This window comes from Malaya genurostris, chromosome 1, assembly GCF_030247185.1.
Source record: "Malaya genurostris strain Urasoe2022 chromosome 1, Malgen_1.1, whole genome shotgun sequence".
NCBI lineage: Eukaryota > Metazoa > Arthropoda > Insecta > Diptera > Culicidae > Malaya > Malaya genurostris.
The window spans coordinates 48,173,488-48,198,722 of NC_080570.1; the positions used below are offsets into that span (position 1 = coordinate 48,173,488).

Genomic DNA, 25,235 nt, shown 5'->3' on the forward strand with positions numbered 1-25,235 from the left:
AACCTATGTTTGTAAAAATTGGTAAAGCCACTTAAAAAAAACCTATCCTTTTTAGTCCTCCTAGTGGTGTACTATTGTCTATCTCTTGTTATGTACACAGTCTCCTTAAAACATTTTTGGCTGATAATTGAGATAATTTTTGATACGAATTGGGGTTCATTTTTGATACAAACTCATTCCGATTGATTTCGGTAGTTCACAAAAAGATGCTTCAGGGCGTCGCATATTCGGGCACATTCCACAAACCAAAACTATCAGCAATAGTTTATTTGAACTTGATTATAGGTCACTTTCAGAAATAATTGTGCGGGTACAAATTCAAATTAAAAATTTGTCGGTTAGGCAACTTGTGCGATTATATCTCCAAAACTTGAAGTGTCAGCCATTTGATCTACGAATTCGATCCACAGCACAACAGTAATCTCGAAAGAGCCTAAAATTATTGAAATCAGCTCATCCATATCCGAGAAAATTGTCGTGTATTGTCGTTCACGTCACTTATACCATTTTATCTCCAGAACCAGAAGCGATAGCCTTTTGATCTTCTTATTGGAGGCATATTGTAACGACGATATCGACTAGTAGCTATGCTTAGTTGTTGCTTGAAATACTGTGATCGAGAACTGCAATACTTCCGGAGGGTTGTAGATCGTACTTGCTTGAGTGCGTGTAAACGTGGATAAGACCATAGCGATTTTTGGGAAGGACGACTAACAGGAACAACATTGGAAACAACATTTCCTACATCAGTCGGTGTTGAACAGTCGTTAGCACCGCACGCGTATAGCTCTTGGCTCCTGGAATTTTTTTCTGGCTACCTAGAGTTTCATTGATTCAAGGCTTCAGTCTTTTTCAAGGCTACCTGAATCACTAACTAAGTGACTAAGTGATACAAAGAGTGATATTAGAGTGACTAAGTGATACAAAGAGTGATATTAGAGTCACTAAGAAATTAATCAGCCTTTTTTAAGGCTAGCTAGGAGTCTAATCGAAGACTGATTTAGCCTAGTTAATTTAATTTAAAATTTCATTAATTTCAAAAATGCCTGCGTCCAACCGGAAAGGCAACAAGCCTAAGGCTAAAAATAATTCAATACGGAATAAATCACAATCCGTTATTCAACATTTTTCTAATAACATTCACGATCTTATAGAATCTGAATGTAAAAATAAAAGACAACGGACGGATTTCCCTTCCGTTGATCCTATGCCGTCTAACAATATTTACGAGATTCTTCCTGAATCAACAGCTTTTGCAACAGCTGAACGTTCGGTAATCAGTTCGGTAATTAAATTGATTACCGATCTTCGGTAATTGCTGAACTGTCAAACAACTACCGAAAACTGTAAACCAAATGGATCTAACTGATTGTTCGGTAATTTTTTGTTTGTTTGTTCTCCTTTGGTTAAATTCTGGATTTTCGGATCCTAAAAAACAACACAAATTAAAGAAAACGAATGAAGAAAATTCCAATCTGTTGTGGTTATGGTCTTATTTCACGAAAAAAAGGGTCAAATGTTCCGGCTGACCGGAATTATGAGCGCCTTCCAAAACACTGCACAATCCGTCGAGTTCACCAGAAATTACCTCCGAACGATTTATGTAGGCAGCAAGTGGACAAGTGAAACAATTTTTTTTCGGCTTATGAGCAAACAAAAAGCTTTTAGTGGTTCAAATGTTTTAACAATTTTGGCACCAGTATCTCAATCCATTCGATGAACTCTTCAAGATTTTATTTCGTTTGGTTAATAAAAAGACACTTACTGAAAATTTTAATAACTGTTTGAAAGTTAGTTTCACGACAATCAGTTTTCACAGAAGTTCGGTTATTGGAAGATAATTTTACCATATGGACAGTATGGTTTTTACCGTACTCGGCGACTATTCAGATTTACCGTATGAATTGTATATCTATTTACAAAATTCTGTAATGAAAATTTACGTAAAACTGGTCGTCCGGTTAAAATTTGCATAATTATTGTAAAATAAAACTCAAGTACCGAAATATCGGTCATTTCTATAGTTTACCGAAATTTCTCGTCAAAAATATTACCGAACAAAGGAATTAAATCTTAGTGTGTAGTATAACATAGAGAATGCAACAGCAGCTTATGGGACGGTAAGATGCTTGAATTGAACCTATGTTTGTAAAAATTGGTAAAGCCACTTAAAAAAAACCTATCCTTTTTAGTCCTCCTAGTGGTGTACTATTGTCTATCTCTTGTTATGTACACAGTCTCCTTAAAACATTTTTGGCTGATAATTGAGATAATTTTTGATACGAATTGGGGTTCATTTTTGATACAAACTCATTCCGATTGATTTCGGTAGTTCACAAAAAGATGCTTCAGGGCGTCGCATATTCGGGCACATTCCACAAACCAAAACTATCAGCAATAGTTTATTTGAACTTGATTATAGGTCACTTTCAGAAATAATTGTGCGGGTACAAATTCAAATTAAAAATTTGTCGGTTAGGCAACTTGTGCGATTATATCTCCAAAACTTGAAGTGTCAGCCATTTGATCTACGAATTCGATCCACAGCACAACAGTAATCTCGAAAGAGCCTAAAATTATTGAAATCAGCTCATCCATATCCGAGAAAATTGTCGTGTATTGTCGTTCACGTCACTTATACCATTTTATCTCCAGAACCAGAAGCGATAGCCTTTTGATCTTCTTATTGGAGGCATATTGTAACGACGATATCGACTAGTAGCTATGCTTAGTTGTTGCTTGAAATACTGTGATCGAGAACTGCAATACTTCCGGAGGGTTGTAGATCGTACTTGCTTGAGTGCGTGTAAACGTGGATAAGACCATAGCGATTTTTGGGAAGGACGACTAACAGGAACAACATTGGAAACAACATTTCCTACATCAGTCGGTGTTGAACAGTCGTTAGCACCGCACGCGTATAGCTCTTGGCTCCTGGAATTTTTTTCTGGCTACCTAGAGTTTCATTGATTCAAGGCTTCAGTCTTTTTCAAGGCTACCTGAATCACTAACTAAGTGACTAAGTGATACAAAGAGTGATATTAGAGTGACTAAGTGATACAAAGAGTGATATTAGAGTCACTAAGAAATTAATCAGCCTTTTTTAAGGCTAGCTAGGAGTCTAATCGAAGACTGATTTAGCCTAGTTAATTTAATTTAAAATTTCATTAATTTCAAAAATGCCTGCGTCCAACCGGAAAGGCAACAAGCCTAAGGCTAAAAATAATTCAATACGGAATAAATCACAATCCGTTATTCAACATTTTTCTAATAACATTCACGATCTTATAGAATCTGAATGTAAAAATAAAAGACAACGGACGGATTTCCCTTCCGTTGATCCTATGCCGTCTAACAATATTTACGAGATTCTTCCTGAATCCGATTGTAGCGACATAGAAGAAAATTCTTCAAAAATTCCCAAAATGGACGCTTGTCGTTCTGGGAAGAAACATCAATCTATGCCACCAGTGACGGTGATGATTTCCGACTTCAAAGCATTCCGTACTGAGCTTTCTACTTTTCTCCCGGAAGTAAAAGTCTCATTTCAAATCGGACGAAGAGGAGAATGTCGAGTCTTGGTGGATGGATTGGAAGATTACGAACGTCTTATTCGATATTTGTCCGAAAAACTTCATAAAATTTATTCATATGATATAAAATCAGACAGACCCTTCAAGGCTGTCTTGAAAGGATTATCAAATGATCAAAGTATTGATGAAATTAAAAATGAAATAAAAGAATTGCTTGGTTTTGCCCCTTCCCAAGTAATACTTATGAAAAAAAGAGCGAATGGTACTTCTAAACCACGCTCTGGAATTTCCCATGAACTTTACCTAATACACTTCAATCGAAGTGATGTAAACAATTTGAAAACTTTAGAAAAAGTACGTTTCATTTCCCACATTAAAATTCATTGGGAACATTACAAACGGCATAATCGTATTGCAAACTTAACGCAATGTCGTCGTTGCCAAGGCTTCGGCCATGGAACCAAAAATTGTCATATGGATATACGGTGTTTGAATTGTGGTAAATCGCATTCGAAAGACGTTTGTCCAATGAATGAAACCACTGATAAATTTTCATGTTCAAATTGCAATGGAAATCATAAATCCAATTATTTGAAATGTCCTGCCAGGGAAAAAATTTTAAACGCTCGTTCGCTTAGACAACAAGTCAAATCAACGACCTTAAATTTACAGAACATACCTGAAAATTCTTCTAAGGCACCTGCCAATTCGTCTTCTAACGAAAACAATTTATTGACAGGTAGATCGACCTCGTCATCATCTTCTTCTAATGTCAGTTATGCTGGTATATTAGGTAGAAATCTATCTCCTATTTCTTCTAATGTAAATAATCGAAACACAGGACCGCCTTGCAGTTCTTCTTCTAACGAAAACAATTTATTAATAGGTAGACCGGCCAAATCATCTTCTTCTAATGGCAGTCTACCTACAAATATTCCTTCAATGCCATTCGCTTCTTTAAATGAAGTCGATTTAGGCGATATAACTGAAAATAAAATGATCTACCTACAAGATCAACTTTTTCAAATGATCATCCAAATGAATTCGACTTCATCACTTTTTGAAGCATTTCAAATCGGATGGAAATTTGCAAATAATATTATAATGAATTTAAAATTTAACAGTGATGTTAAATAATTATTTGATTATTTTAAATTGGAATGCTCGATCTTTGAAATCGAGTGAAGATGAATTTTATAATTTTCTCAAAGTTCACAAAATTCATATTGCCATTGTGGCAGAAACTTTTCTTAAACCAAATGTAAAATTGAAAAGTAATCCACATTATGTGGTTCATCGATTTGACAGGTTTACTGGAATTGGTGGTGGAGTTGCCATTTTTGTCCAACGGCAAATTAAACATCGAATTTTACCTTCTTTTAATACTAAAGTTATTGAAAGCTTGGGAATCGAAGTTGAAACCATTCATGGAATTTATTTCATCGCTGGAGCATATTTGCCATTCCAATGCACCGGCGAACAATTAAATTTCTTTAAAGGCGATTTGCAAAAACTTACAAGATATCGATCGAAATTTTTCGTAATAGGGGACTTAAATGCTAAGCATGTCCAGTGGAATTGTAGGCAAAATAACAGTAATGGTAAAATACTTCATAATCAACTCTCAGCTGGTTACTTTACAGTTCTTCATCCCAGTAATCCTACTTGTTTCTCTTCCGTGAAAAACCCGTCTACAATTGATCTGGTTCTAACAGATCAAAGTCACATTTGTAGTGAACCGATTACTCATGCTGATTTTGACTCAGATCATCTTCCTGTAACATTCAGACTTTCCAACGAAGCTATAATTAATCCAATTAGTTCTATTTTCAACTATCATAGAGCTAATTGGTTGGATTACAGATCTCACATTGAAAATCATGTGGATCATGAAACTATTTTAGAAAATTCTGCGGACATCGACACAGCAATTGATAATTTGAATCATTATATTATCGAAGCTAGAAATCTTTCAGTTCCCAAAGCTCAAACTAAATTAAATTCTCCTATCATCGATGACAATCTTCAACTGCTCATTCGGTTGAAGAATGTTCGTCGACGACAATATCAACGTTCTCGTGATCCTGCTATGAAAAACATAGTTAAGGATTTACAAAAAGAAATTAAACATAGATTTACTCTTTTGCGAAATAAAAATTTCGCTAAAGAAGTTGAACAAATTAAACCATATTCTAAACCTTTCTGGAAACTTTCTAAGGTTCTTAAGAAACCTCAGAAACCAATTCCTGCTCTCAAGGAAGGAAATCAAATACTTCTTACAAATGGTGAAAAAAGCTCAAAAGCTAGCTCAGCAGTTCGAGAGTGTCCACAATTTTAATTTAAACGTTGTGAGTCCTATTGAAAATGAAGTCTCACTGAAATATGATCATATTTCAACAAAAGTGTTATCACACGATGACATTATTGAGACGAATTTTGATGAAATTAAATCAATTATTAGGAAACTCAAAAACATGAAGGCTCCTGGTAATGATGGAATTTTTAATATTCTTATTAAAAATCTTCCCGATGTTGCCTTGAGACTCCTGGTTAAAATTTTCAACAAGTGTTTTTCATTAGCTTACTTCCCAAAAAGATGGAAAAACGCTAAAGTAATTCCTATCCTAAAATCTGATAAAAACCCAGCAGAAACATCAAGTTATCGCCCAATTAGCTTACTTTCTTCTATCAGTAAACTTTTTGAAAAAATTATCTTGTTAAGAATGATGACTCATATAAATGAGAATTCAATTTTTTTACCAGAGCAGTTTGGATTTCGTCATGAACATTCAACTACTCATCAACTTGTCAGAGTAACGAACATGATAAAATCAAATAAATCTTCTGGGTTATCCACTGGAGTTGCTCTTCTAGACATAGAAAAAGCATTCGACAGTGTTTGGCACAAAGGTTTAATAGCAAAAATGTCTGATTTCCACTTTCCTATTTATTTGATCAAAATGATTCAAAATTATTTAACTGATCGTACTCTTCAGGTTAGCTATCAGAATTGTAAATCAGAATTGTAAATCGAGCCGGTGTTCCGCAGGGTTCGAGTGTAGCTCCAATCTTGTATAATATTTTCACTTCTGATCTTCCAAATCTACCCGTTGGTTGTCAGAAATCGCTATTCTGTGACGACACAAGTCTGTTAGCCACAGGTAGAAATCTAAGAGTGATCTGCAGTCGCCTACAAAGAAGTTTAAATATTTTCAGTGATTATCTGTCAAAATGGAAAATTAAACCAAATGCAGCAAAAACGCAATTAATTATCTTTCCTCACAAGCCAAGAGCTTCTTTTCTTAAACCAAACAATAATCACATTCTCAAATTGAATGGCTTGGAATTGACATGGTCTGATCAAGCTAAATACTTAGGTTTAACGTATGACAAAAAACTCACTTTCAAGGATCACATTGAAGGAATCCAGGCAAAGTGTAATAAATATATTAAATGTTTATATCCTCTTATAAACAGAAATTCTAAGCTCTGTCTAAAAAACAAATTGTTAATTTATAAACAAATTTTCAGACCAGCCATGCTTTATGCGGTACCAATTTGGTCAAGCTGTTGTTCCACCAGGAAGAAAACGCTTCAAAGGATTCAGAATAAAATTCTGAAAATGATTCTGAAGCGTCCTCCCTGGTTTAGTACAAATGAGTTACACAGACTCACAAATATAGAACCATTAGATGTAATGTCACATAATATTATAAGCAAATTCCGACAAAAATCGATGCAATCTTCAATTGAATCGATTCGCTCTCTGTATTAGTTAGTAAGTTAGTATATAAGTTCCTTTTCCCCATTACACAATACAAGTAGGTTTAGAATTTTCCCTACACAAAAATCTCAGAATTGCGGAAGCAAATGATGTATTCATGGTAATAACCAAATCATATATATATATATATATATAACAGGGCTGAAAAGTCACCACTTGTGGCTGAACACCCAATTTAAATCTTAATAATTTAATTTTAACTCATATTCCAATAAATAGTTATTTAAAAAAAAAAAAAAAAAACATTTCCTACAGCCTCGCAAAAATAATCAACTGCGTCATTGATGTTAGTAGTCGTTTCAATCAAAAATGTATTGGTTTGAGTGAATCCATTTAGTTTAAACCCATCGAGAAGAGTGCAGCGAGTAGTTGGAATTTGAGAAAGTAACGATTCGACAAAAGGCACTCCTCCTTCAGGAAAGCGCCATGGTAAGCCATTCTTATTATAGTCACCGAACAGTTAAGCGCTTTAGAGGTGATTGTCTGGTCAATTGAGCTGTTTAATTGTTTCGAAACTGCATTCAGAACGCCTCCGCCACGTGTTTTTTGGGCTGGGGCTCACTAGTAGATTGATAGTTTGTGTGGTTTGATTGATTTGATTGTCCAAGGAGATTTCCTTTTCCTAATTTTATTTTGATGATAAACATCAAGAAATTCGCTCACCGGTAGGTCTACAGTGCGAGGGAAAACGCATTGCTTTATCTGAGTAGGATGAGTACATCTTCGGAACATGCGACAGATAGAATAATAAGCAAATATTTCAAATGTTATTGATTTTGAGAAATTTTTATTGGGTGAATAATTTCGAAATTTTATGAATTAATAATCCTTAGAAAATATACTGGCAACATATCATGAGAAAAGAATCAACAGACCGATATGTAGATTAAAACCCGTTTTCTATTTTTTGTCCGCATTCTGTGTTACCGTTGCTCGAGTGCATCCATGTTACCTCTCATCATACCGACTCTAAGCATTTACTCCTCCCCAATGCAACCCCCAACGAGCTGACCTCGTCGTATGCTGTGGGGGTAAAACAGTTTTTGGGAACTGTATTGTGCTCTTTTCTTCGTCTAGTTTCGGGAGAGATTTTGTGTAGTAGAGAGAAGTTTCTTTCAGACGCACCACACAAAAACAACCACTGATAAAGTTAGGATTCTTGCTTTGTTAGATGTGGAACAGAAAAGGACGAATACTATACTGTACTTTGTTCTAGAAGGGGTGATTAACTGCGCATGTGTGTCTCTCAGGTTGGATAGGGGTATTTTTTATTGTGGGTGCTGGAAATATTCGCTTTCTTTCAAAGTTGAACCGGCCGAGGAAATGAAACGCTCTCAGTATAGCAATAGTTTTACCTTTATGAAGATTTACTTTACCAAATCTGCTCACAATCAGTTGAGAATCGTGGGAGTGTGCACACGTATAAACATATAACTCATTGACGTGGACGTTTCTATCATAGAACGAAATAAACATATCTCGCATTGATTGAACGGTAGTAAGATATCTGCTTTATTTTATTTTCATTTACACAGATTGTTCTCCCAACCGAGAAAAAGGTTGGATTATATGGGCTGAAGACTCTGGACAACCGCAGAATAAGCTAAGATGAAAAGCTTCTGACCACAGCTTACGAAAAACCGAATAATGTTGATGGAATATCGTAATGTGAGGAAGCATAATGTTACTATCATTGTCCTGCCAGAACGATTCCGCAATTCAATACCGGGTGTGTGGGTGGAATTATGCGGTATCATTATTTTTCGTCTTGTTTCAATCAACGGTACTTTTGGATCTGAAAGCTACGAGACAATAATTAGCTTAAATCATTTGAGAACAAATTCATATAGTCCAAGAAAACTTTACCTATTTTCCATTTTCAAAAGTTAGAACGTATTTAAAAAAATAACATGAATATAATTTCTACAAGTTTAGTGTGTTTAAAAAATATTTTTGTGTCACCATTTAAAATTAAAAAGTGCAAGTTTTCCATTGTATCGTTAACATAATATACGTACATTTCTATATTCATTTCGTTGAATGTTAGAATTGTTGAACTTGCAATAATACTATCATACTCGTTTTCGATAAAAAGCGGTCGGTTGTAAACGATCACAGTTGGATAGCATTTTTATCGTCCTGAATACTGGAAGTTTCAGAATAATCTTTCATTCGATGCTGACTGTGCAAAAATCGGTTTAGATATCACAGTGAAATTGATTATGCTTTTATTTCGTTTTGCTTTTGAACGCAGCTTCTGCAAATCGTTATTTAGAATCAATGAGGCAAGCGAGCTTCCGTATGAATATTATCTATCAATGAGTACAGTATTCAAGAGTCTAACAAGTATAACTGACTTTTGAACCGTTGCTCGGAAGGCCACGTATCGTATTCCGTTCGGAAGAGTTCGTCGAGTTCGCAAAATGTCTGAGTGTGTAACATTTTATTACATTCACTTTTCACGGAGATGGCTGAACCGATTCTTATGAACTTAAATTCAATTTGTCATTTAGGGGTCGGCCTAATTTTGTATTTAGGACACATAACCGCTTTTAATTTTGTTTACGTTTCGTCTTAGACTCATCAGTGCTCAGTAAGTCTAACATACTTTTAATGCATTCTAACAACTACTTGAATGGCGGGGTATGTTACACGTATATTTATATACATAATATAAATGAATATCATGTAAAATTCTATCGTTTCGCGGATTACGTTCTTATGAATTGCGTCATATGTGGATTTCCGTCATCTGTAATTTGCATAATTGTTTGCTGTGTAGATTCAAATAAATGGTACACTGAAAATAATTTACACGCTAGCATCATGTACAAAGCATTTGAATTAACAATACTTGTTGAACACATGAAATTCATGAAAACATTCATTTAACTCATAAAATGAGTGTAAAACCTGTTGATATTTAGTGGAAATAATGTTACATGTATCTGAAATGCACATGAAAATGATAAGATATATCGTTACTCGAGATTCGCAATGAATTTCATATGAATGTCACATTGTTTTTTTTATAGATTTCAATTGAATCACAGTTGACTGAATCAAGTGTTTTGCACATACATTTATGCTGTACTGATTTCCACTTGAAAATGAAGTGTTTAACACATACAGTTCGATTTAATAGCAAAACACATCACTTCCAAAAGAAAAACACATCAAAGCTAAGTGAAAAATTATCTCATCTTGCATATTAGTGAATTTACACATGAAATCTTAAAACAAATCGCTTTGGTTGTGTATTGAAATGAAAAAGTACATTGAATAGAAGTGCTATTTACATATGAATCGATCGTACACATTTTATCAGTGTATTCTGGCTCCATAAAAATCATTCAAATTTAATTCAGATCCGACTTCCAGCTTCGGAATTGCAAGGTGACGAGGCCGTTGTTTAAGGCGACGACACGAAAACATAAAAACTCATCTAAATTGGACACACAACGAATCCAATTCATGCTTCATTTTAGTTCTAGTTAGAAGTGACTTCTGTATTCTGGATCCAGAAGGAATCTAAATTCGCCATTTTGTAACTCGAATATTCAGGAACACAGATTAAAATTAAAGGTTTTATGGTCCCAAACGAAACTATTGAATATTTGTCAGATCCACCTTCATAACCCGAAATTAGACAATGTCGTTCAGAACTGTTATTCAGAAAACGTAAAAAATCTAAATTGGGTTCAAAAATAAACCAAATTATAATTTATCAAATCCAATCGCTCATTACGGATCCGGATCTACCTGAAATAATGAAAATCACTTCGTTTTCTCTGAGATGGCCTAACAAATCAAAGAACTTTTCCAATTCGTTCCGAACTGTTCCAGTTTCTAGCTTATACAGGGTCGCGCAAAGGAATGTCACTGCTTTTATATGAAAACCCGGTTTCATACTATGTTCACACTATAAGTTCAAACAAATTTTAACTCTAACTTCATGTTTTAAACTAAATAACATGTTTTACTTTTGCGTTATTTCATATTCAGAAACGACACATTAAAACATGTTTTCCCTAAATAACATGATATAATTGTCAGTAAAGCACAACCCTAGTATCATTTTCCGTCACTTTTCGCCTATGCCAATTGACAAGCTGTTCAACCAAATACAAATTATAATACGGAATACTTCGACAAATTTTCAAGGACACATTTTGCATCGTGCGGTACACTGTCATGATACACTATCAGAGTGACAGCGTACTTTAACGAGTTTTCTATAAAACTAGCAACACTGAAGGGTAATAACAAGTTCACCATAGTTACTGTTTATTATAGTGAAAAATAAATAATCAGTTTTTATCTGATAATCAAGATCACAAGCGAAATGTAAATTAAACAATAATCTAGAATGGTTAAGCCACCACGAATATACTACTAGCTGTATTGATATGTTATTTGTAGATTCGTGGGTGTTTGTGTTCATTTTTCATCTTTTGTGCTAGTGCCGGTGATATTTAGACTGATTGTTGCAGTTTAATACAGCAACGATAAACATAAATAAACAAGTTTGCTTTGCATTGTAGCAACTAGCATAAAGCGTTGCCAGAAACGATCTCCTTCCACATTTTCAAACTATCGCAATGAAAAGGAGTAATTTGCTAGGCTTACTTGTTCAGGCTGTGAACCAAACATTGGCGGTTCGTTTGTATGGGACTTAGAGCAAATTCAGCAGCTGCAAGATTTATATGGGTGGTCTATAATGTAAATTAAACTGAAACAAACGTATCCCCAGCAATCCGTTTTAGTTTTATTTATTCGACCAGTTCCACTGTCAAATTTAAAACTGGTATACATTGCCGATCTAATTTTTCTATATTTGAAACACAGATAAAACGCTGCTGGGGCTGCCAGTTTATTTTGTTATAATTTCTAGATTTAAATTTTAAAACTGACATAAATTATGCATCTAGAACTAGAACACTCCTGAATATGCCCTTAGGGGTATTATTATTTGTATTTGGTTCAACAACACCAGTTTTCCATCAAAGTAGCCATGCCCTCTTAGAAAAAAACGTTCAACGGTGGTCTTTCATTGGTCCAATACGTTGAATCATTGGTCCGATGAAAGTCCAATCAATCGTTCAACGGGAAGCCAACACGGAACCTTCGTTTGCCGGTTTTGAAACAGACCGTTGAACCGAATGCCATTTTTTTTTCGTTCAACAAACCCGTCAGACAGAGGTCCATTGTCGAACCATTTTCAATATAAGGAGTTGGAGCCCCGTTGGACTAGTTTTACTGGAGAATTTCTGAAGTTTTTTCCACTTATTTTTTTTATAAACTAAAACTGCATACATGTACAATCCTTCTACTTCACGTAGAATAACAACAAATTTTCCTTCTATATGAAGGTAACACCTAATTTTGACACTATTTTACAGGAGAAAAAACAACAAACAGACCCAGCAAACTGAACTAATATTTCGTGCAGTATGTCGTTTAACATGCGCTCAATGACCAACAAAATAGAACCTGAGAGGGTGTGATCATAATGAAACAAAACTGGAAACTGGTAAAACCATTTTTGTTTTTTGTATTAAGGGATGACTTTTTTGGTCATTTGCTGTTTAAAAATATTTATTTCTCTTTCAAATATTTTTCTTCTCAAAGTTTTGAAGCAAAAAAACCTTCGAAACGTTGGCAATGAGCGTGAAACGGTAACATCATCCGTAGCTAGAGAAGTACCTAGTGTATTATTTTCCGGATGTACTTTTTTTTTCTTTTACGCTGTTTGTTTCTAAACAAACTCAATAGCAAGTAATATGTCATGCGTATAACATCATCGTAGTGTGAACAGTGCGGTTTTAACTTCATATTACTATCGTTTTAACTTCAAATTACTATCGTATCGATGAAAAACTTTGTATAACTAGCAGGCGCGTACCCAGAAAAAAATTTCGGGGGGTGTTTCAGAACATGTTGATCAATTTCCATACAAATGGAACTTTTTATATAATTATTTGAAATTTTTTTATTGTGGAGTCGTTTGTTGAAAATTATTCATTTTATTTTTTACTTATTTGAAAAAAAGAGTTTACATAATATCATACTTTTTTGAGTTTCGGAGGGGGTTTGAACCCCTAAAACACTCCCCTGTATACGCGCCTGATAACTAGGAAACTGCTGTTGACTTGATGCCGCAGTGATTCTGCCAGAATGCCAGTTGAAATCTCTGGTACGCACAACTGGTCGTATGGGGAAACAACCTCATACCAACGGATCAAACTCGTTAATTCGAAACTCCGGAACAGAAAGCCGTAATCGAATAAAATGCAACAATTGTGTATGAGACAGGATTGTCCATTATTTGAAAATAAGTTTGCCAAAAATCACAAAGCAATTTCCTGAGAAACGGCAAAAGTTCCATTTCGGATCTTTCTCTGTGATACTTCTATGTGATTAATGAAAATTCGCATAGTTGTCAACTGTGAACTTGAACCGATTGGGACAACACGAAGAGATATTTTTTTTTCAGATTTCGCCCTTTTTGCGACATGACTCAATAATCTTTTTCTAGGCCATCACTCTTATTAATCTATTACTCCGGAACCGAAAGTAGAGTTGGTAATATTTTGGATTTAGACTATATATATAAAAGGTGATTTTTTTGAGGTTAGGATTTTCATGCATTAGTATTTGCTCAGATTTTTTGAGGTTATGATTTTCATGCATTATTATTTGCTCAGTATGCTCTGACATTTCATCATGAATAGACTTACTAACGAGCAACGCTTGCAAATAAGTGAATGGGCCCTAGAAAAGTTGGCAGAAAATCCGCTTTTTTATCGACAAATTTTGTTCAGCGATGAGGCTCATTTCTGGTTGAATGGCTACGTAAATAAGCAAAATTGCCGCATTTGGAGTGAAGAGCAACCAGAAGCCGTTCAAGAACTGCCCATGCATCCCGAAAAATGCACTGTTTGGTGTGGTTTGTACGCTGGTGGAATCATTGGACCGTATTTTTTCAAAGATGCTGTTGGACGCAACGTTACAGTGAATGGCGATCGCTATCGTTCGATGCTAACAAACTTTTTGTTGCCAAAAATGGAAGAACTGAACTTGGTTGACATGTGGTTTCAACAAGATGGCGCTACATGCCACACAGCTCGCGATTCTATGGCCATTTTGAGGGAAAACTTCGGAGAACAATTCATCTCAAGAAATGGACCGGTAAGTTGGCCACCAAGATCATGCGATTTGACGCCTTTAGACTATTTTTTGTGGGGCTACGTCAAGTCTAAAGTCTACAGAAATAAGCCAGTAACTATTCCAGCTTTGGAAGACAACATTTCCGAAGAAATTCGGGCTATTCTGGCCGAAATGCTCGAAAAAGTTGCCCAAAATTGGACTTTCCGAATGGACCACCTAAGACGCAGCCGCGGTCAACATTTAAATGAAATTATCTTCAAAAAGTAAATGTCATGTACCAATCTAACGTTTAAAATAAAGAACCGATGAGATTTTGCAAATTTTATGCGTTTTATTGTTTAAAAAAGTTCTCAAGCTCTTAAAAAATCACCCTGTATATATATATATATATATATATATATATATATATATATATATATATATATATATATATATATATATATATATATATGTATATATATATATATATATATATATATATATATATATATATATATATATATATATATATATATATATATATATATATATATATATATATATATATATATATATATATATATATATATATATATATATATATATATATATATATATATATATATATATATATATATATATATATATATATATATGTATATGTTTAAACTGTTTCAAATTGAATTGTTGAACAGTATTGAAACAGAAAAACATAATAAAATTGAAAATGACGTAAAGTGAAAGAATATTATATTAATCGAGGGGGTCAACACTTCCGAATATAAGTTATTTTTACAACGAATCTGCATGAAATATTCTTATTCCACCGAATTTTTCAGTATTATGGTCGATTTTTGCAAGCTTTTCAAAATTCTTGGATAATCATCATCAAATTCAAAGTTTTCCCATAATTTTTCTCGAATTCTTATGTTTTCGATGATCAATTCGAGCGATCTGGCAAGCATCTACATGTCACATATTTTGTCTTCCTCTATAGAAAGATATTAGATTTGATGGAGAACCGACTATCGAACGAAGCTTCGGAGACCCATAGTGTTACACCCAAACCTCCGTTTACGTAAACTTTTTTTTACGTTTTCTCTTTTTACGTACCTCTTTTTACGAACCAAATTCCGAAAATACCCATATTGTAAGGGTTTTCAAGGAATATCAATAAACCGGAAATCGCCATCTTGGAATTCAGAATAACATGCGAGGAAAACTTTTTTTACGTTGGAAATTCCAAAAAACGTAAACTTTTTTTACGTAATTCGATTTAAGAACCCCCGATTATTACGTAAATGGAAACCAAAAAACTCAGCTCGAAGAGATCGGAAAATGTCTGTGTGTGTATGTGCACCTTTATTCGAATTTTTTGAACGCGCAATTTGCTCGAAGATGGCATACCCATCAGAAATTATCCAATAAAAAGATAAAAAATATGTTCGAGACTGTTTTGAAGAAAGAGAAACGCATTAACACACCATTAGGTGGATTAAGAAGGGTTTTTTCATCTAAATTTGGCAATAATATCTATGTTTTGTTCTGATTCCGCACGGTTATCTTTCCGATTTTTACACACTTAGACACATTTTTAAGCCTCAGTGTTCATCATTTGAAAGCTACAAATGGGTCAATGATCAAGTTTAAATGTATCTTTTCTGACACTTTTAGATTTGGGAATGTTATTCAATAAGTCTTATAGCAAACTTTTGTGAAATATCTGAATCAATCTGCAATCATTGGATCTGCCTAAATTTGTGTCAAAAATCAGCTCAATGACGTAATTGCTATGATTAGACTATTTGAATGACAAGCGAAACCTCAAATTAACCAAATTTCTAGGTAGATTAGGACTTAGAGTTTCGGACATCAATACATCTTAGTTTTAGAAAGTAATAAATAAAAGAAACTGCAGCAATTGTCGCCTTTTACGACGCGGAAGTGATATACCATATGGTTTTTAAGTTGGTCCTGTCCGTAGGAAGATCCCTTTAACTCCTAGCTTTCTTGGGTTGCTCTTTTTTAAACACAGTGCACCAATCAATTTTTGTTAAATTTCAGGCTAATCCTGATTCTGGTTATAGATAATTATAGTTATAGAATGATAAGTATGATCTATATGAACAAATTTGTGAGCTGGAATGGAAACTACTTACTGACATGTAAACGAATTTATTTATATCCAAAGCTACACATTATCAGTGAAAACATGTTCTTCTATAGAATTATGACTTTAATCGATATTGTATAGTTATAGACGAATTCACAGCCTGATCGAAGAAACAAAAATAAAAAGAAACATCCTTACCGTGAATCTTCTGCACCACACTGATAGCCAACGAATGTCTCTGAGACGTTTACCCATTGGCAATTTCAGGATGATATTGGAGTTCTCGTGCTGTCCCAGTGCAGGTGGCTCTCTGTAACAGAAAACAAAACATGATTATACCGGTAAATGGAATAGAAGTTTTTTTTTTCGCTAAACACTTGTTATCAGAAGAGCACATCCCCGAAAAAAAGATAGGTACATAGTACAATCAAATATAGAAAATTAATCTCTTTTGTGTAGCATATTATGCTTTCTTCCTTCCACGATTTCGGGAGGAAGGCTCTCGCCTAAAAAACATCTTGAAAGATCGTGTTTCAGTTTTCCAATTCCACAGATTAAACAAATCTAGCTGACTCAAGCAGAGCTATGGGAAAAAGATTCATTACATTAGTCGACGCAATAGGTACGTTTTTTATGGCAAACTTTCGAAATCGATGACGAGAACTTGTTGAGACAATGGCACAGAAAAACGAGGGTAGCAAAATCAGCTTAATTCAACCACACCGCTTCGGGGCTCCTTCAGCAAACGGAATCTTGTGCTGGCAAATAGGGGGCGGCCAACGAGGTGGGAACAGTAACGTTTTAAAAAGTAAGCAAAATTTAATGTTCGTCATTTGCCTTTCAAGCCGATCCTGCCGATTTTTCATGGGTATGGTGGCTAAACGGACGTGGCTTTCCCCTTTTTTTTGCCTTCCTTAAATATATGGCTCACGGTCTATTTTCCGGCTTTTTGATATACCTAGCACTCGGAATCTTGCCGGTTCTTCCAGCATCATCACCATCGTCATTGTCGACGTCAAGTAAAGTAAAAGTGAAAAAAAAACCACCCGCACGGTGGAATATGCTTTTTAGACAATTGGTTTTTACCCCTTTTCTCTATGCTCCGAATAGCATTTCGCTCGATTCGTCGGCGAATCCTTTTATTCTATCCATTATTGTTTATTCATGGGCATTTTAGTATTCCACGATATGTGTCATGCTGCAGTTTGTGGGTTACAGTTATTACTGTCAGAAGGATTGAATGCAATTTTGGTACAACAGACAACATAGCTTGAAGTTGTGGTTTTCCTTAGCGATTTCATTTTAATGGTGTGGTTTTTCAAGACTCACTCTAACTTTTTTCTGTGCCGCATTGGTGCGTAATGGAACTTAATATTTATCTTTTCATATGCTGAGTGGCTTTCGGAAGATTAGAGAGTGTTTAAATATCTCAGGAATAGCCAAATTTTCAGCTTTGAGCTCGTCAATATGAGTTGAATGGTGTTTAATCAATAGGGGTCTCTCATAAAAAGTTGGTTTCTCAGCAATTATATATCCTTTCTAAAGAGAACGGTAAAAGGTACAAGATTTGCTCAAAGGTTGGACACATTTTCTGAGACCCATAGCACTGAGGTGCATATGCCATTCGTTTCTGCTACCAACTAAGGGGTTAAGATTTCAAAGATGATTGAACCGATTTCAATTAAACTTGTCTCAAGAAATAACTCGTCTCTCTAATTTTTTAACAATGACTGAGTGAAAACATATATTGGAGCCATTTCGCCACCCTAAGCTTGTGATAGACACAGCTCTAACACACGATTAGGCACGATATTGCGTACATCGAGTATGGTCTACATCCCAGCCGCCTCATGACTGGTATTCCCCATCCAACCATCTTCTCTGTTCATCAGACAACAAACACCAGTCTTCTCGCTCTATATCTATTTTCCGCTCAAACACTGAGTAGGAGAGTGTATTTATACTCGCTTGTCATTAATTCTCTACTGATGTCAGTCGCTGGCTGTATTGATAGTTTGCCTATTCCTACCAGAAGAAAGATTGTTACGGAAAATCAAGCCGCAAAACTTAAATCTAGGTCAACTTTCGTCAACTTCCTGAGCAAGTAAATTTCTCTGCCAAGTCTAAGGATGTTCGAAAAAGAAAATTATCAAAATTTGTAAAGAAGCTCTGGATCTGACAGGCGATTAGCGGATGTGGTATAATAAGGGCTCCTTTCATCACTCTCGGAACAGTCAACAGTGCGATTTACGCAGAAGAGTACCTTAAGAAGCGTCAGTCATAAGGAAGCACATTGGATCACCTCTGTTTTGGACTGTTTTAGCATCCTACTACTATGGTCGAAATATATATGGTATCGGAGCCAATGGAGTTTATATTGTGCCAAAAGATCGGTTGTACAAAATTTGATGGGTAAAGTAAAAAAGGACGATGCTGAAATTTAAGAAGGTTCGTCTATCTGTTAGATTTAAACACATTTTGTAAATCATAACTCATTAGCAGTATTTCATTATTAGGAAATCTATACGGAACTCCGAAAATCGGTTTAACTTTTGTGAGTGAGTTTGTATATATTAAAACTCAGAGTTAACCGAAAGAATTATAAGTTTAGAGTATTGCCGATGACGGATAGTGGAACTATTGTAAAAATCCTGAAAACCAAACAGTTTGAATTCAAATCTCGTCTCATTTTAGATGGTCGACACAATTCAATGCCAGCACATCAGAAAAAGAGAACAATTTGATCAATCAAAGAGCAGTCCTAGCCAAAGAAACATAATGGGTTGGATTTGACCTAAGCATTATGTACTTGAAACGCTACTTGGAAAGCAAATGCATCTCGATATAAAGCAAGTACATTAGCTTCAACTTAATGAAACTAGTATTTTTATTTACATTCAATTATTCAAGGAGTCATTTATTTAATTATTAAATACGCTAACAACAACATTAATAATGTTAACACTGGATGCAATACGATAATATGAACAACAACACACCATTGTACACGGAGGATGGTGGCATCAGAATGCTTGTACACGATCTTGTTTCTTAAGAGAATCCATCCAGCGAACAGGAAGTGCGGAAGTGTTTCTTACCAGTATCCTGAATGGAATATTTTTATTACGCACTCAAAGAAGACTCTCGGTTAAGACACAAAGCACCGATGTAAATCGCACGGCACCTACAACAATCAGCTAGCCAATTGTCAGATTTGTCAGAAAATTGTTCACTGTGTAATAAAACAAGGACAAACGAGCTGCTTCTTTGTCGATTCCAAGCAACCATCGTACTTTTGAGATAGAACCAGTCAAAAACACTGCTAGCAGTTTTTGTCACTTTTATTACATTTTTTCCTAGCGATTAGGAAACTCATCGACATTGTAGACCTTTACATAGCGATTGATCAATTTTTCTTACGAACTGCTTCGGCTTCCCCATACATTTTGCAGCCATTGCTTGCGTTGATTCGGGTCTATTTTCAAAATATCATAAAAATGGTCGAAGCGAAAAAAGCATAAATTTCGAAAAATCACCCGCAGAGCAACTATCAGTTGATTTTTTTCAAAGAAGGACTGAGGTGCCTTCTATGTCCTGGAAAATAAAAATTGCGATGACAGGATATTATGCGAAATTAAAACATGAAACTAGTAGACTAATATTACCAAATTAAGTTTGTTTGTTCATCAACCAATAAGACAAGCGAATTTAGGTATATTTTACCAGTTTTGAAGATTTCGATTTTTTATTACGCATCATCAAGTTATTCCGCCCATATTCTGCATGAAAATACGGAACACAGGCACTACTTTTCGCTTTTGGATTTTTTTTATAGTTCCTGTTCAAATGAAATACAACGACAAATTGTAGCTTTTTCATCGCCAACAGGTTCGGACTATGAACCCGAAAACTTTATTCGATAAGCCAAGAGGATTAACGCTCAACGCCTATCAAAATCCTTGAAAAAAGATCGTCCTCCCTGGCGGGAAGCAGAGAAGAAAATAATGAACAGATTGTCGAGTATTACCGTAAAGTAGCGCGAAAGCAATAAACTTCCTGGGAATAGCACAGGGATGGTGTAGTTGTGGGAGGGTATAAATTATAGCACCAGAATAAAAATCGAGTTAGACCAAGGTTCAAATCGTTCCGAAGGGTTTGCAGATGATGGTGATCATGATGATGATGATGATGATGATGACGATGAGAAAGAGGGGGAAAATCGTGTGCATGTCAGATTGACAGCTTCTGTGAATAGTGAGAAACACGGAAACCCTAGGCGACAATGTTTTTCCTAATCTTCGGTTGCAGGCTAGCGCTCACATTACACGACCGTGACTGGAACGACCTTGTGTGGCCAAGTATAGCAATATGATAACCGAAAAGTGGTGGTTTCTATGCCACCCTTTTCGGGAATTGCGAGCCTTGTTGGTACCGTAAATACCATAAATTCTTTGATTTCTGTTTCCTGAAGTTATCCTTACTGTATTGATAGGGTGTTCCGCGAAATAGTTGGCATACTTTGCTGCATACTGATTCATTCAATGATGGGATATGAGTTCATTTTCCTAAGTTTTCTTTAAAAAAATCATCCAAATTTACCTATCTTCTCAAACAAACAAAAAATCTCTGCTCAAAATGTACTGTCCCGGCTCATAACTATCGACGTTCATATCATCGAAACGAAGCGACGAGATCCTTTCCTTTTTGCTCGTCTGCCGCAATAATCTGTGCAGGAAAACGAGCGGAACGAAACGAATTTCTATCTCGGAGATTACACTTCATTAAATAATGATCGATTAGACAAGTGCGTCAGGGAAAGCGAATCGGATCTAGGGTTGTGAGTTTGGAAGAGAGCGAGAGAGAGAGAGAGAAGGATAGCAAGATAGCAGAACTCGTACAGTACATTCAACTATTAAACCGCAGAATCAGTAGTAAACTTTATTTTAGGATGGGTTGATGATCATCAACGTGTATTATGTAATCATCATAAATATGCAGCTATCTTCACAGCGATATCAACATGTAAATTGTTCTATCTGTCTGTTTCGTGGGAACACGGTCGAAGCCGTACTTGTTTGAATGTAAAGTTCAGTGAAATATCGCTATATCATTTATCTATTTATGTTAGTTTCATTTTAGGATCATGAATTATGACAGCGTCTAAATGTTTTCACAGATACTTTGTTAATAAGTTCTGTTTTTTTTTTAAATTTCGATGGCAGAGATATCTTCAATGACAATGACAATGGACTCGCGTTTTGTGAAGAGTATAAGTTTAACGACTAAGAGACAACGGAATCAAATTTGAACTCCTAATTAACTGATAAGCCAAAGACGAAACGAGTTCGAATTTTTTGCTTGAAACACTTACTCTGAAACCAAAGACAGCAACAGTGACTTAATATTTTTCAAAAGATTAATTTGACGTGAAAAAGCACTTTCATCCAAATTTGATTATTTTCTTGAACTTTCATAAACAAAATGAAAATTTACCTCGACGGTGTTCGGATGAGCTTACTGACTTCCCATTTATTGGCATGTTTTTCAACACAACTATCGTTACAACGTCCTGAGTATCGCACTAAAGCTTCATTTCATTCAATTGAAACCGAATGTGGCAAACAATGCCGATAACTCTGTTGCAGTAATCATCACACTCTGACACACACAACGTTCGCTGACGTACCGAATGGGTAGCATCCCGCTCGTCATTCGTGTCTTTTTCAATCGAAACTCAGTTTATCCACCGTAATAGTACGTTCACATTAGCGGTGATATCAAGTGATATACAGATATACTTGATATCCGATGATATCATGTGCGATATCACTTGATATCCCATACCATTTGATGTCAACGCGTATCACCATTTTGGCATGATATACGGGATATCATGCACGATATCATCTCGAGTTGTCAAAAATCGCAACTAGCAACACGGATAATGGCATTGAACGCACTTATTTATGAACGTCACTTTGAGAGTGACAATAAACAATCATCATAATTTCGAATTTTTCAACGAATACTTGCGTTCGGAGACCATTAAATGCAAGACTTAAATTATTGATGGAATCGTAGGAGAGAAAAGCAATATTATTGATCTTACTCCTAATGGGAACATTCAATATGACAACTTGATTGTCAAACGATATCATTTCGATCATATGTGAACACTTCCACGTGATATGCGTATCATCTCGGTATATCAAGTGATACAAGCGCTAATGTGAACATGGTATAAGTTGATCATTCGAATTGGGAGTTGGCATCACTGGAAGTGCGATGCGGCGCCCTGGTGCTGCTCTCAAAAAAGTATAATTTCAATATGTTGTTTGATACGTAAAGTTAAAAATTTGGTTGAAATAGTTATTTTGAGTGAAAGTGCATATGTAGCAAGTGTCTGTTTAGTAGTGAGAGTATAATTTATTGAATAATATTGATCCGCGAAACTAAAGATGCTCAAGCGGCGGATACCGTGAATTTGCCGCCCCAAAATTCAACGATGTTAACTTGTTAACCGATCGAAGCGCTGTCTGCATGTCATTGTCGGTGTTGTCGGATTTCTATGGAATATGTGAAAGTTCACAAGTCGATCGTGTCATTCAGACTGAAGGTCTAGGGTTGGTCTGCAGCGGACCCATTCGCGAGTGTTTTTATTTTATTCTTTCAGTGGTCGTGTTTCATCTCGCGTTGCTGACAGCAGAGCGAGCAGGAGAAACGGGATACTGGTGAGATCGTTCCTTGGAGATATTTTATATTTTTCTTAGTTATTATATTACTCCTGAGTATCGAAAATCAGGTTTTATTGAGATCATATTGTTTACAAAAACATATCCGGATCTCTTTCCCTCCCTACTAACAAATCTCCTATCCCGTGATGCTCGTGGAGATACAGTGGTACTCGCGGTCTCTAGAAACAACGAGTATCGGACTAACATTCCTTCCTTTCCCTCAGTAGCACAGCCTTTCGTCGTAGCCAGCGTCTTTATTGATCATTTAATAGAATGTTAGGAGTGAGTGGGTATGTACAGTGAAAATGATTTGCTTCTCCCAAGCTTCATTTTATTGGCTCATTGTACATTTCCACTCATTCAGTTAATCACGAAGTGCAACTACGGGCAATCTACTTCAGCTCAGCTCAGCTCAGCGTAAGTTGATCATTCGAATTGGTTCAAGATAATAGATGAAAGGTAAAGCAGTTATGATAGCTGAAATTTCAATTACAGAATTAACAAAAATAATTGTTTTCTCTCTCAGTTTTCATTTTTAATACTTTGGAACACATCTTAATACATTTCAAACAATTGAAAACTATCGATTTAAACCTGCTGGTGATAATCGAAAACTCAAATGAGAATCGTCACCCTTTATTAATTCTGGGCGAAGAAAATGTTGGCTATTTTGGTAGACCACTTGGCACTTGAAACTGAGCAAGCAAAACTTTAAATGACTAGGTACGATTGTTCAACTGACGATGAATTCTGGGAGCTTTAATTGAGAATGGTAACAAAAGTCAATTGAATGAAAAGGGATACGCTGACAGTAAATCGCTGTTATGTAAGTACTTGAACAAATAGTGACGATCGGTAATTCTTGGTGCGCATTTAGTACCTCTTGTTTCTTAGAAGCGTAAATGCAGATTCAAAAGTAATTAATTTACAAAGCATGTTGGTTGATGAGAACACAATGATTCTCGTTACGTAGTGATTCAATCAAGGTAGTCGAAGATCAAATATGACGAAATACTTTTGAATTTCGTACCCTTTCGATCCGATCGATATGAATATTGTGATACAAGGCCCACATTGTAGCTCCATACTCCAGAATACTGCGTACTAGTGCAATATAAATATTCCAGAGAAAATACACATCATAAAAGTCTTGTGTGTTGCATGTGATGAGCACCAAAACTGCATAAGCTTTCGCAGCAACAAAAACAGTCTAGATACCGCTTCGGCTACACATTGAAAATGGTCGGCCCGAACCCGTACCCAACGAGTTTTTTATTATTTTATTTTACGGGTAAAAATTTGTATTTTTAATCGGGTATGGGTCGGGTACGGGTAAAAAATTTTACTGCTCACTCGGGTACGGGTCGGATACGTGTAAAGGTTTTTATTGTTTAATCGAGTACGGGTCGGGTACTGGTAAAATTTTTTTAGTCGGTTACGGGTCGGGTTCGGGTTGCACCCGATCATCTGTACTTCACAATACCTTAGCTCTAAGATGCTGAAGTCAGACCCTATTTACTGTTCATTCGGGTTCGGGTATAGGAATCTGTATACCCGACCGTCTCTAGTACACATGTATAAAGCTCTCTTCATTTTAAGACCACCACAATCCACAAGGATTTGCGATGGTGCGATATATTTTTAGAATTAGCTGCAAAGATAATTCGTGAATAGTATGAAAATAAGTGGTCCAAGGTGGCTCCCTTGTTTGGACTCGTGAGAAACAGAAAGTCTTCTGAACTCCTTATTCCGATTTATAAGCCATATTAGTTGATAGCCATACAAACTTACTTCGGCGATTTATTAATTAATTTTTAGTTGCCACCCTAAGTTCGAGTCCTGTCTTTGAGCGTAACTTTTTCCAAAAAATCATCTTTTCTGTGAGCTTCTCATTCTTTTGGTTTTTCCAATATATGTTTCCA

General features: G+C 35.5%; 1 protein-coding gene across 3 annotated transcripts in view; it reads right to left on the reverse strand.

The window, feature by feature from the left end:
* Nucleotides 1–25,235, reverse strand: part of LOC131438890 (protein Skeletor, isoforms B/C) — a 167,831-nt gene that overhangs the window by 21,970 nt on the left and 120,626 nt on the right. For all 3 annotated transcript variants that reach the window (XM_058609287.1, XM_058609277.1, XM_058609269.1), the window contains exon 4: nucleotides 16,778–16,889. In XM_058609287.1, coding sequence (XP_058465270.1) covers nucleotides 16,778–16,889 — 112 coding nt within the window. The remainder of the gene's footprint in view (nucleotides 1–16,777; nucleotides 16,890–25,235) is intronic.